Source organism: Elgaria multicarinata, chromosome 13 (genome assembly GCF_023053635.1).
Source record: "Elgaria multicarinata webbii isolate HBS135686 ecotype San Diego chromosome 13, rElgMul1.1.pri, whole genome shotgun sequence".
Lineage (NCBI taxonomy): Eukaryota > Metazoa > Chordata > Lepidosauria > Squamata > Anguidae > Elgaria > Elgaria multicarinata.
In genome coordinates this window covers 29,102,377-29,115,467 of record NC_086183.1, presented here as the reverse complement: position 1 = coordinate 29,115,467, position 13,091 = coordinate 29,102,377, and the positions used below count along the sequence as shown (strand labels likewise).

The 13,091-nt window shown below is 47.9% G+C and overlaps 1 protein-coding gene across 3 annotated transcripts in view; it reads right to left on the bottom strand.

Annotated features, from left to right (window-relative positions):
• Positions 1 to 13,091, bottom strand: part of NECTIN2 (nectin cell adhesion molecule 2) — a 98,133-nt gene that overhangs the window by 23,808 nt on the left and 61,234 nt on the right. For 2 of the 3 annotated variants that reach the window (XM_063140022.1, XM_063140024.1), the window contains exon 5: positions 11,548 to 11,696. In XM_063140022.1, coding sequence (XP_062996092.1) covers positions 11,548 to 11,696 — 149 coding nt within the window. Of the gene's footprint in view, positions 1 to 9,499; positions 10,555 to 11,547; positions 11,697 to 13,091 lie in introns of those variants that run through there. The other variant, XM_063140023.1, reaches the window with a different exon arrangement.

Here is a 13,091-nt window from a genome sequence, read left to right as displayed (position 1 = left end):
AGCCCTCAAATGATGCCTTTCAAACTGTAGACAGTCTTTACTGGAAAGTCACCTTGTTTACCTTTACTGATCTTCTTCTAAAGCAGGGATGAGCTCCTTGTGGCCCTCCATATTTTGGCATACAACCCCCCGCACCACTCACCATTGGCTATGCCGGCAAAGGCTGAGGGGGACTTAGAATCATAGAATTGTTGAGTTGGAAAGGACCACAAGGAACATCTAGTCCAACCCTCTGCAATGTGCAGGAAAACCAGCCTCTTCTTAAAAACCTCCAGAGATGGAGAACCCACAACTTCCATAGGTTGTGGACAACTTGTATGCCCACAAGTTGTCCACCCTTCATTAAAACCCAGAGTTGCAGGAAAGCGTTGACTATTTTCTAGGATGTTTCTCACAGTTAATGCGGACTTGGAGGCTGGCCATGAGCCGAGTCCCTAGTCTAGAACGTTCCACCATTCCCAGAATCCTCTTCATCACACATAGGGGCTCTCCAGCAGACAAAGACGTTTGAAAGTCTCTGCCTTATGCCACTACATTACTCCATTTTTTGCTTTCCTAGGCATTGCCCTGGCACTGAGAATGGATTCTGAGACTCGAATCGCACCATTTTATTTCATTAAAAACTCTTTGGGACTGGAGTGCTCAGCTGGGCTGCATCCCAAAGCAGCCAGCAAGCAGGAACGTCTCCAGCTGACCGCGCTTTGACCTTTTCCCATGAGTTGAGCACTCAAGCACTCTTACTGCCTTTTAAGTAGAAACAGCTGGTTTGTCCCTGTTCCTGCCCAGGCCACAGCCTGGGAGGTTAAGGGCGAGGAGAATCAGATATGGCCTTCCATGTCACCCTAAACCTGTCAGCGTGGAAGGACTTAACTTGATGTTCATGCTAGGATTTAACTGGATCATGCATCATTGTGATCTGACAGTGGATTATGACAAGGGGTGGATGAAGGATCAAAATGTGATCTGGGAGGGTCTCGCCCACACTTTGGGCAGCTATCCAAGGGCAGTGGCCAACACTTGGTCCTGTTCTGTTTGGGAACATTCCAAACCATATTTCATGGGTATTTTAGTGGTATTAGTTGTTTAAAACAGATGGGCCAGAAGTGCTTTGAACATCCAGTGGAAACTAGTACTACTGTGGATGACATCGCCATACCCATACCACTGGCTAATGGGATTGGGGCACAACTCCCCATTGAACTTGAACCCCAACACCTCTTTTCAGTGCTGCTTATTTAGCACTCTCCCACTGCCTGCCCCCTGTCCTCAGTAAACATTTCAACAACTCTTTCTGAGATTATATATGAGAGTAATCCAGTATCGTTACGCCAGTGTTGCAGATGAAAGTATTGGTTTACCTAAGGCCAGACTGTGAGTGTATGGTTAAGCTTGATGTTTGAAACCAGGGGCTTACAGTTCATACCCATAAACATTGTGCAAGAGGCTTAGAAATTAGGGTTAAAGCCTTACACAGCTTGGGACCACAATACCTGACGGAACGTCTCTCCCGACATGAACCTACCCATACACAACGCTCAACATCTAAGGTCCTCCTCTGGGTGCCTACTCCGAGGGAAGCTCTGAGGATGGCAACAAGGGAGAGGGCCTTCTCACTGGTGGCCCCCCAATTATGGAATGATCTCTCCGACGAGGCTCGCCTGGTGCCAACATTGTTATATTTTCGGCGCCACGTCAAGTCTTTTCTCTTCTTCCTAAACTCAGCATATGTTGAGTTTTTTAGCTGACCTCTGGATAGTTTGGTATGCAGTCCGTTTTTATGCTTTTTATGGTTTTAAATTTTGTATATTGGTTTTTAAATGTTCAGCATTTTTAATCTTTGCAAACGGCCCAGAGAGCTTTGGCTATGAGGCAGTATATAAATGTAATAAATAAATAAATAAATAAATAAATAGAAATTAACCAATGCCCTTTATGTGGGAATGAATGTAATGAGGCCAATGGCAGTTGCTGAATTTATTGATAGCATTTATGTACGGCTCCACATCTACACAGATTTTGGAGCGGTGAATAGTAAATGGGCATACTTCACTGCAGTGGTAAATAGTAAATGGGCATACTTCTCTGCAGGGAGAATCAAGAGTTCCAGAAAGTGACCGGGAAGAAAGTTTCATAAATAAGCAACTTTCACTAAGTGTCAGGCACCCTCGACATTCTGGTTTTGCTTGTCTGTGACAGTCATAGATGGCCAATTTGCGGCCCAGAAGCTACAGCTGGCAGGGGCAGGAACGAATTATTTGCTCACCTGTACAGAAACTGAAAGTCCCACAGGTGCAGCTAGGGCAGAAGCGTCCCTTCTGCCTATTTCTCTCATGCTGCAAAACCACGCCAAGGCAGGAAAGGGGTGACATATTGATAGCATGCATGAAAGCAACATCCTCTCTGACCGAGTGGCAAGCTTACACCAACACTGGGAAAGGTCACCCGTCATTGACCCAGACTGCAAACATTCTGGGTAGAGATTGTCAGCTGCTTCAAACATTACTGGTAGCTGGTGCTCCAATATTACATGGAAGCCAGCCAGTGGGCATAGAATCATAGAATAGTAGAGTTGGAAGGGGCCTAGAAGGCCATCGAATCCAACCCCCTGCTCAATGCAGGAATCCACCCTAAAGCATCCCCAACAGATGCTTGTCCAGCTGCCTCTTGAATACCTCTAGTGTGGGAGAGCCCACCACCTCCCTAGGTTACTGGTTCCATTGTCGTACTGCTCTAACAGTCAGGACGTTTTTCCTGATGTCCAGCCGGAATCTGGCTTCCTGTAACTTGAGCCTGTTATTCCGGGTCCTGCACTCTGGGAGGATCGAGAAGAGATCCTGGCCCTCCTCTGTGTGACAACCTTTTAAGTATTTGAAGAGTGCTATCATGTCTCCCCTCAATTTGCTCTTCTCCAGGCTATTCTTCAATATTTGAATCAGTTGTATTTATTTTATGGTGTTTTTATTTGTGTTGTATCCCGCCTCAATCCAGAGGGAGAGGCGGGTAAGAAATAAATTATTATTATTATTATTATTATTATTATTATTATTATTATTATTATTAAACATTCTCAGTTGTTTCAGTCTCTCTTCATAGGGCTTTTTATAGCCACATGTAATATTATCTTGTCTCATGTCACACATGCATTTATATATAAAAGCAACGTGATATGACATGTTTAAAGGCAAGAAGGATCCTGATGCCAGTTTTACAAAGCAGGATATTGTCCATTTGCTTGCATTCTGGCATTTGACACAGAATTTTATTATTTTTAATTCCCAAGAAGTTTAGTCTTCATTTAAATGAACAACGAACGAGCATGTTTCTAGCCCTCATCATGCTAGGTCTCTCTGAAGACATTTCAGAAGCATCACAAGAATCTGTGTTTAGGAAGTATTTAGAAAGTTCATTTTGTACCTTCCTCAGGGGGCTCAATTTCGACCCACCTCTCTCTTCCTACAACGGCACTGCTCTTTGCGCATGAGATGGGAAAAGATTCAAGTCAAATCCATTTTCTGCCAACGGAACAAAACCACTGCCATTCTGCAAAACAACCCTCAAATATCTGGTTCAGACTAAAGTGTGTCACATGAACATTTATGCAAAATAAGATTTGCATATATTGGTATGCATGCATCTTAAAGCACAGCGCTTTGATTTTTCTTTTTTAAATGTAGAGCGGTGAGCAGCCCCTGCTGCTTTTGAACAAGGTATCCAGAGAGAGAGATCACATTTACAAGCTCAAGCAGGAGGCTTGAGGGAAATGAAAAGATGCCAAGAAGCAAAATATCTGGGCGGTAAAACCGATGAGAGGTCCGCGGATTGATCTTGCCAAAATCCAACCTTGCCCACTGCACTATGTATGGGAGACATAGTGGGTTTTTCATCACTGAACATATCATTTTATGGAATTCACAGCCGAAAGGTGGTGTGGTAGCGGCCTCTTAACTCAGATGCCATTTTATTTTTCAAAGGGTTAAAACAAATTCAGGAAAGGTAGGCCTGTTAACATCTATTGCCAATGATACTTAGAGACAGCCCATGTTTAAAGCCAGATGCTCGGGGACTTACATATATGGATTGTTGGCTTCTTGGAAGCATCTGTTTTGGGCCCTGGTTGGGAAGAGGACACCAGACGAGTGGGTTCTATGGTGCGTTTCCTCTATTCAGGGTAAAAACCACAAACCCCATTGACAGAGGATTAACGGGGTAGCGCGGAGGAGGCCATGCTCCCTTAAGCCCAATTTGCATCATTAGCATTCTGTACACATACACTCACTGGTGGGGCAGAGTGTCAAACAGCTGGTATCTGGTATGCACCTTGGATAACTCTGGGGGAACTTTGCACCCACCACCAGCCTCCAACGGTGTCAAGCACTGAGGACAGTATGGCCGGTCTCTCCCGGTCTCTCATGGTTTACACATAGGAGTATAGAAGGGAGAACTGCAACAACATATTCCCGTAGGGAGTGTAACTGTGTAGGATACCAGCCAGCCCTTTGGTTTTCCATTTCTCTCCCAGTCAGTTATTCTGTGCCCACTGAACATATACAGTCTCCCCTGAGCAGTTTTTAGGACAACCCCCCCCCTCTTCAGCATCCCCCCCTTCCTAAATTCTGCAAGCCTTGGGGGTTCCCTGAACCTGCCCACTCCCTCCCCCAGAGCATGGACGGCGTGTAAGATCCACACTCCGAGAATGCGTTCACTGTTAGTCTGCAGCAGGGATAGGCAACCCGGTGCCCTCCAGATGTTTTTGGACTATAACTCCCATCATCCCCAACCAGCATCCTTAATGGTCAGGGATTACGGGAGTTGTGCCCCCAAAATCTACAGGGCACTGGGTAACCCATCTGTGGTATACAGGATTCCCCCTGCAAAGAGGATCATCTGAGAATATCCCAGAATTCTCCTCTGCTCACTTCTCTGGAAACATAAGCAGTTCTTGAAAAGATAATGATCCATATTCTTGTCCTTCCTCACTTTGACTTCTTTTCTCAGTGGTGGAGGAGTTAATGCACATTCAGCAAATTCATGAGAATTTTTGCTGGTTTTATCGACATTTTTGGCTTCCCTTGAAATGGCTCAGATATTTCACCTGAGGAATTCCTCCCCCCCACTCCCACGCCCCAGCAATTTCACTTCAGCTAAACTTTCAGTGGCAGTGCTACTGTTAAATATTTCTCAAATCGAACTCTCTTGGCAAATAGGACCAGGGACAGTCATGAGGACATTTTAAGATCCCTTTCTACTAAGATACAGAAAAGCTTTACCTCAGAAGTAGTGTTTTCACTGGGCCCTGCTCCTTTATTGGCAACCTAACAGAAGCATTTAGAGAGCCATCCTGTGGTCCCTGGGCGAGGATCCCAGTGACCATAGGACAGCTTGGAAAACCCCTTCCAAGGTAGAGAGATAAAGCACTCCACTCCGGCTCCCTCTCTGAGGTCAGAAAATTGACCTCAGAGACTGAGGAAGGGACTGTTCTGGTGGATGGGAATAGGAAGAGACCAGAGAGGCCAGGTTACGATTCATCCAGAGTCTTCTTCAACCTCCTTTCCTGCCCCTCCAAAGCGCCTTCGCTAGATGGGCTAAAAAAGCCCATCTGGCAAAAATAAAGGAGATTGGAGGACAGGATGGCAAAGATAGACTGCACTGCTCCTCCTGTATAGGAGTCTTGGAAGCCCATCGAGTTCAGGACTTCGGAGGAGCAAAGGGCAGAGTCCACAGGATTGTGCCCTTATTTGTCGACAGTTTTTCTTGTTAGGGGGAAAGAGTGACAGAGAACGCTTCTGAACCAAAATTTCAGCATGTCCCATTTCAGCGTGAATAGAACCCTCACCAGGGCCCATTTCAAGGCACGCTTTCCTCGCCTGCACCTGCAGATCAGGGCATCTATGGAGTAGCAGGCACAATGAACTGTTCTCCACCTACGACACACCTGCTGTTCCTTGCTTTGGCTGTTGCCTTTGCAAGAAATACAAGCTGCCTCCTGGGGCAGACAGGTGGTCATGGAGACATGCAAAAGCGGATAGCTCAGTCTGGCTCTCAACCTCAGGCACCTGCTGCCAAGGAACTTACACGCCCTCCACAGCAATGGGAGGTGTTTTGGAGGCTGAATTAACAGTGCTATGGATCCAGTTCCGCTTTGCCCTCAGAGGGAAGGCCTTGGCAGCAGGATTATGATGAACAAGACAGCAAGACAAGGAAGTGCCTGTGAGCAAGAAGCCCGGACAGCCCACCGATAACGCTGCCATGCTGACCGACTGACGTAGCTCCATCTTGATACGGGCTCAAGATTAGTGTGCTCAAACACTTAAAACAACAAAAGGTCCTTGCAACTTGTACCACAGCAAGATAGATGTGCCAAATAATCAGCCCACCACGACGAAGCATAGCTCCTAAAGCACGAATGGGGAACCTCCAACCGACGGGCCAAGCATGCTCTAAGGGAATTCCCCATAGGGCCTGCCAATTGCTTCTCCAGCTCCCGCCCCTTTCCCGAAAAGGAAAAGCTCTTATCTCTGCTCAGCTGCAGATTGGAGATAAGAGCTTTTCCTGTTGGGGAGAGAGGGCACGCCTAAGGAAGCTGCTGAGTGATTCAATCCTGCTTATTTCTGACACTTCACCTGTACAGGTGTGCCCTGCTCACTTCTGAGGTTTGGAATTCAGATGCTGTTTGGAAGTGCTGTTGAGTAATTCAGCCCTATTTACCTTCAAATTGGGGTAAGATCCTTAATCACCACCTGTTGGCCCTGCCACTGACAAATGGAGTGCACCTCCCTTTCCCAGACTGGAATTTGCCCCTTGGGCTGAAAAAGGTTCTCTGTGCTTGTCCTAAAGGCACAAGGTGCTTACATCTGGTTACCTTATTCAAGATGCCCTGTCTACCAGCTCTATACAGAGGTAAGGATGTTGGAGGAATCCATGGGGGAGAGGTAAAGCTCTCCAAACTTTGGCTCACCTTCTCCCAGGCTGGCCTGACTTGTTTCGCACCCACTTCGCAGATTTCTGGTGGCTTATTTGTGTAAAAAAAAAAGTTTGTGCAAATTTCAGCTGAAATTACGGCTGCAATTTGCGCAATTTGTGGAAATTACAGCTGCAATTTGCACAAATGACCTCTTAGGCAAAAAAAACAAAACCCTGAAAATGTTCCCGGATTATGTGAAGAAAGCCGCAGCTCAGCTCGCAAATGCAAGCCAAGTCAGGGTTGCCATGGAAATCAGGTGATCCCAAAAAGGGTTGATTTCCCAACAATGGACATCCCTATATGGAGGCCAATCTTGTGATGGGGTCAGGGAGAATCTCACTTTCAAACTAATATACTCTCTTAAAAAGTCAGGTGCAATCCTATGTGGATAGTTGGCAGCCTTCAAACTCGGAGGCTGCTCAGTATTCCATGCCAAGGTGGGAGGACAGGTAATCTTTGCCTCTGCAGTCCAGCCGCCCTGCATTTCTGCTAGACAGGCAATTTTGCCCATCTAGCAGCAGCACCATGGAGAGGGAGGGAAGGCAGCTGGGGAAGCCAAAGGAAATGGTATAAGAGAGCCACCCTGGACTCCTTCCCACCCCTGCGAATGCCCATTCCACCCCCACCCCCATCTATGCTCTGTTTTCTGAGTGCGGAGAGACAGCCAGCATGGGTCTCTCCATAAAAGCTATCAGAGGGAGTGGTGGGGAGTGCAGTTTCCTGGCTCCCAGGTCAGAGCCTGTCTCTAACCTAGAAGCCAGGAAGCTGAACAACTCAATGGCTCCCCAGATGCTATCTAGAAGGCATAAGAGTTCTCTCTCAGTTGCCAAAGACATCCCCAAAATGTATCAAAATGTAAAATCAGCGACAGGAGCATATACAACTCCCTAGTTCAGCAGTCGGCAGTTTTCAGGCTTATCAGATCTACTTTTTTAAAAATTAAAACCTCAATATCTACCACCTGCGGCCAGATGCAAAAGTTGTATACCTAGAATTAAAGAAGAGAGTGCCTCCGAGTATATTTTGAGCCCAGGAATTTCTTTGTAGTAGCAGAAGTGAACTGAGCTCACAGCCCTTTCCTACAGAAGTCCACTCCTGGTTATCCCAGCTCTCTTCATTTCAGCAGTCTAATTTGGGTGGGAATAATCATTTTGTTGATGCTGTTATAAACAACTGAGAATCCCAAATCCTTGCTGTTCTACTGCAAATCACCGAGCGATCTACGAGTAAATCCTGACTGCCTCAGGGCCTAGCATACACTCAAGTGGTGCCTTCCACGCTGGTTTTCCTGCAGAAAAATATTAGGAAGTATATTTTGTCCCTGCAGCAACTATGTTCTTGTTTTTTTTAAAAAAAAATCAAAATTAATAAAAATCAATAGTTTCGGTGCCCTTCCAGGATTGGAGGAAGGAAGCCAATATCACGAGACTGCAAATCAAAGGCAGCTATCCTGGACAGGATTGATTGTATTCCTTTTCCTAACCCGAACCTTCTCCCCGCTCACATGGACAACCCAATCGCTCTCGACCTGAGCCCCTAGGACATTTCATTTGCAATTAATTCTTTCCCAAGCAAGCAGGTTTTAAATATTCATACAGCAGCCTAGCCGGAGAAGTAACGTTGTCAGAAGATGAGAGATTCGGTGTCACCATGGTCAGGAATCCCTCCTCCTTCAGCAATATTCATCACATCACCCCAGTCCCCAAACCTCTTCCCGCCCGGGGGGGGGGGGGAATCCAAGACAGACAGACGGGAGTTGGGTTTTGAGACAGCTTTTAATTACACACACAAAAGCAAAGACAGAGCCCACCGGGGACAAAAAAACCAAACACCCAAAAATAAAAAACAAACACCCAACAACAACCCAGTACGAAAATAACTCTTGTGCCTTTCTTTTCCTATCTTTCTTTTTTCTTTTTTTAAAAAAGAAAAGGCCGGGGGTATTTACAGACAACTGGGGGCATGAAGAAAAAAAAAAACTGCTGGTCCCCGTAAGGCACAGCATGGGTTAGGGCAGCCTTCCTCAACCTGGGGCGCTCCAGATGTGTTGGACTGCATCTCCCAGAATGCCCCAGAGCTGGCTGGGACATTCTGGGAGTTGTAGTCCAACACATCTGGAGCGCCCCAGGTTGAGGAAGGCTGGGTTAGGGTATGAGTGAGGAAGAGAGGGGAAGAGGTCGTCTCTCTCCCAACCCCCCAACAGTTCCACGAAATCCCACCCACACACAAAGATGTGAATGATCCACAGGAGATAGAGGGAGAAAGTGGGGCAAGCCAAACCAGGGGCAAAACGAGACTGACAAAACCCGGGCGAATTGAGAATTCTCTTCAAAAACAAAAGTCGATGTTTTCTGTTTTTAAAGACCCCGGGCTGACAGCATGAGTGACACGGACCCCTTCCTCTTTCCCCCCCAGCACGGGCCTTGCTCCCTGGCGGAAAGGTAGTTATGGTACAAAGGCCAGGGCAGGCCAGCCTTGGTTACCTGCAGACACAGGCATGATGTAGGGTGCGTGGAGAAGGGAGCTCAGCATTTTAACAGGAGCTAGTTTCTTTCCCCACCAGCACCAGGCTGGGGAGATTCAGCACCAGCCAAGAGAACTGGGTAAGAGCACCAGAACCAGAGGGAGTCATTCGAAAGGGAGGTTAGAAGCGCCAGAGTCTAAGGTGTCGCTCCGGGCAGGATAATGCCCCAAGGCCCTTCCGCGGGGGCCAGAAGAAGTTTAATTCCTTTTCCGAGCTGCCCCAAACCCAGTTTTACAGCCAGCCTTGACATCTCATTTTAGCATTTATTGAAAACGAAAATTAAAAATCCTGTTAAGGCAGCGGCAGCAGCAGCACAAAAGTTCTCCCAGCGACAGAAGAAGGTGGGAGGTCGTCAGGGTGAGGTATGTCCCCATTCTCTCTCTCTTTCCTTAAATCCCCCTTTTTTCCAACACTCCCACCTTGATTTGGCGATGTCTCTTGCAGCTGCCTCGCTTTTCGAAGGAAGGGCTTCCCCAACAGAGTTCAGCCACACAGGGCCCATAAATTATAAAAGAAAAAATTAAAACTTCTGGAGAGTCTAAAAATGTCTTTGCAAGGGCCGGAGTCATCTTCCCACCCCCTTGGAGGTGCTGATGAGGCAGGGCTCACACATAGACGGCTGTTTTTGAGATGATGGAGCCATCGTGTTGGGACTCCATGTCGTCGAACTCGTAGCCGTGGGAGGCCGAGCCCAGCCGCAACATGGGGCCCAGCTGATCAAATCGCTCCTCCTCATCCGCCAGGCGGCGGGACGGGTAGCTGTAAGGAGAGCGTCGCCCCTCACGCTCCTCGTCCTCGTCCTCCTCCTCGTCCTCGTCCTGCCCCCTTCCCGGAGCGCCCTTGAGGGGCCGGTCGAGTTCAGCGAAGTCGCGGATGGGAGGCGGAGCCGTTCCGTTGCCAAAGACCCGGGTCTTGGGGTCATAGGAGCCTTTGGCGTCCCGGTGGCGTCGTCGGCGGATGAAGAGGAAGACGCCGACTATGGCCGCCAGAATACCCAGGGCCAGGATCCCCCCCACGATGAACCCGGCCAAGGCTCCAGCGTTGCTGCTCTGCCTCTTCGCCGGCTGGTCTGAGTAAAGAAAGGAAGATGGGGAAGTCACTCAGAGGGTAGCGCACCGTTCGCCATTGCCGGCAAGGGGAAGGGGCAGAGCTGCAGATGGAGCCATGAAAGGGCACGTGGGGGGCGGGGAGGTCTCAGGGACCCCCCATCGTCAGCCTGGTGGGATCCTTTTGCAGGGGGCCAAATGAGTCCCCACGTTGTCCAAGGAGAACTGGGACGGAAGGGGGTCCAGAAAGCACCACCTCCATGCAGGACTGGCCAAAGGCGATGCAGCCCAGCGCATGCCGCCTCCGCACCCACAATGCACCTGGCTGGTGGCATAGGATGGACCCATAATGCATCTGGTTGATCAGACCTCATGACATTCCTTGCCCTCTTGACCCCACAATGCATTTGACTTTCAGGACATTCTGAATACGTATGCCCATGGCGTGAACACTTTATCGAGTCACTTACAATACCAGGAAATTTATTTATTTATTTATTTATTTATTTATTTATTACATTTGTATACTGCCCCATAGCCGAGGCTCTCTGGGTGGTTTTCATAGGTTAAAAGGCAGGCCTAAACCCGTCTCCCTGATATGTTAGCACTGTATGTTAGCACCGCAAAGGAGTATTTCTCATGTGTGGGAGGAGGGAGTGGGCAGCACTTACATTCAGTCCCGCCCTGGAAACTGAAAATGGTACAGTCCAGCAACAGATTCGTCACGGGAGATTTATGCTCATGCGTCTCAGCTCTCAGTGTGTGCATGTGCGCACGCACGCACCACACATGAATACACACACTCTTCTCCCACAGAGAGGAAGCACATTTAAACTGCAGGCACCTGATCCCCAAAGCAGTAAAAAAAGAGAGAAGACCCCAGGATACCCCCCACTTGCCCCCCTTCCTTTCCACGGTCCACATATCAGCTTGCCAGAGTCCGATCTCCAAGAATGAAGTTCCTCCACCCAAAAGCCACCTGCACCTGCAGCCCAGTGCAACCGCACCATTCTTACCTCGGACAAAGACGATCTGTTCCGACGAGACCTGTCCCACCCGATTGGTGGCCTGGCAGATAAAAGTAGTGTTCACAGATGCGTCCACATTACGCACTATTAGTCGCTCTCCCACAACACTTACAGACTTGGGCAGGGGCCCGCTGGTCCTGGATAGAGGTAAGCGAGCAAGAGACACAATTTAGCCAAGAAATAGAATTCCCCTTGTAAAAATTCATCAAACGCAATGGCTGGGTTCAGACGATCAGCAGGGGAAACAACCCAGCATGGGTTGTTTCCCCCCTGTCCCTGTGTGTGCCAGTCGCCTGATCGGCAGTTCCCTGATTATGCGCACTGCACTGCAGGTCGCTGTGCTTTCCTAGGGTGACCATATGAAAAGGAGGACAGGGCTCCTGTATCTTTAACAGTTGCCTAGAAAAGGGAATTTCAGCAGGTGTCATTTGTATATATGGGGAACCTGGTGGAATTCCCTCTTCATCACCACAGTTAAAGCTGCAGGAGCTATACTAGAGTAACCAGATTTAAAAGAGGGCAGGGCACTTGCAGCTTTAACTGTGGTGATGAAGAAGGAATTCCACCAAGTGCTACATGCCTACAAATGACACCTGCTGAAATTTCCTTTTCAATACAACTGTTAAAGATACAGGAGCCCGGTCCTCCTTTCCGTATGGTCACCCTAGCTTTTCAAACCTGGCACATGGTGCAATGGGGCTGGCTTCTTACTCACCCTACGACCCATGGCTTGCAGTAGGGGTTGTGGGGTGTGTGAGAAGCCACTGTCCCGACACTGCACTTGGACAACACAGTAAATTGCAATGCAGTGGTAGGGTGACCATATGAAAAGGAGGACAGGGCTCCTGTATCTTTAACAGTTGCCTAGAAAAGGGAATTTCAGCAGGTGTCATTTGTATATACGGAGAACCTGGTGAAATTTCCTCTTCATCACCACAGTTAAAGCTGCAGGTGCCCTGCCCTCTTTTAAATCTGGTCACTCTAGTATAGCTCCTGCAGCTTTAACTGTGGTGATGAAGAGGGAATTTCACCAGGTTCTCTCTATATACAAATGACACCTGCTGAAATTCCCTTTCCTATGCATCTGTTAAAGGTACAGGAGCCCTGCCCTCCTTTTCATATGGTCACCTTAGCAGTGCGGGTAATTAGGGGAACGCGGTTGTGTGGCCGGAACACGCAGAGAGCAAGGGAAACGTCCCATACTGCGTTGTTTCCCTGCTAATCATCTGATCGCAGCCAGAGTGTGTTCGGAATTTAAAGACTTTTCCGCTTCCTGTGCATGAACATTAGTCTGTTAGTGCAGCACAGAGTGCTCAAGCTTCTCTCCACAACCATGACAACTAGAAACTACCCTGGAACTGGGTAGATGAGCAATCCTCCAATTCTTAATAAGTTAGGTTTAATTCATTATTTTAACTGACTAATGTATTATTATTTTTTACTGTGTTCTTTTAATGTGTTCTGTTTTGTAATGCCTGCAGCACCACAAAATAAACTCTGTTTGATTTGAAGTAGGAACTTGTGTTTTACTT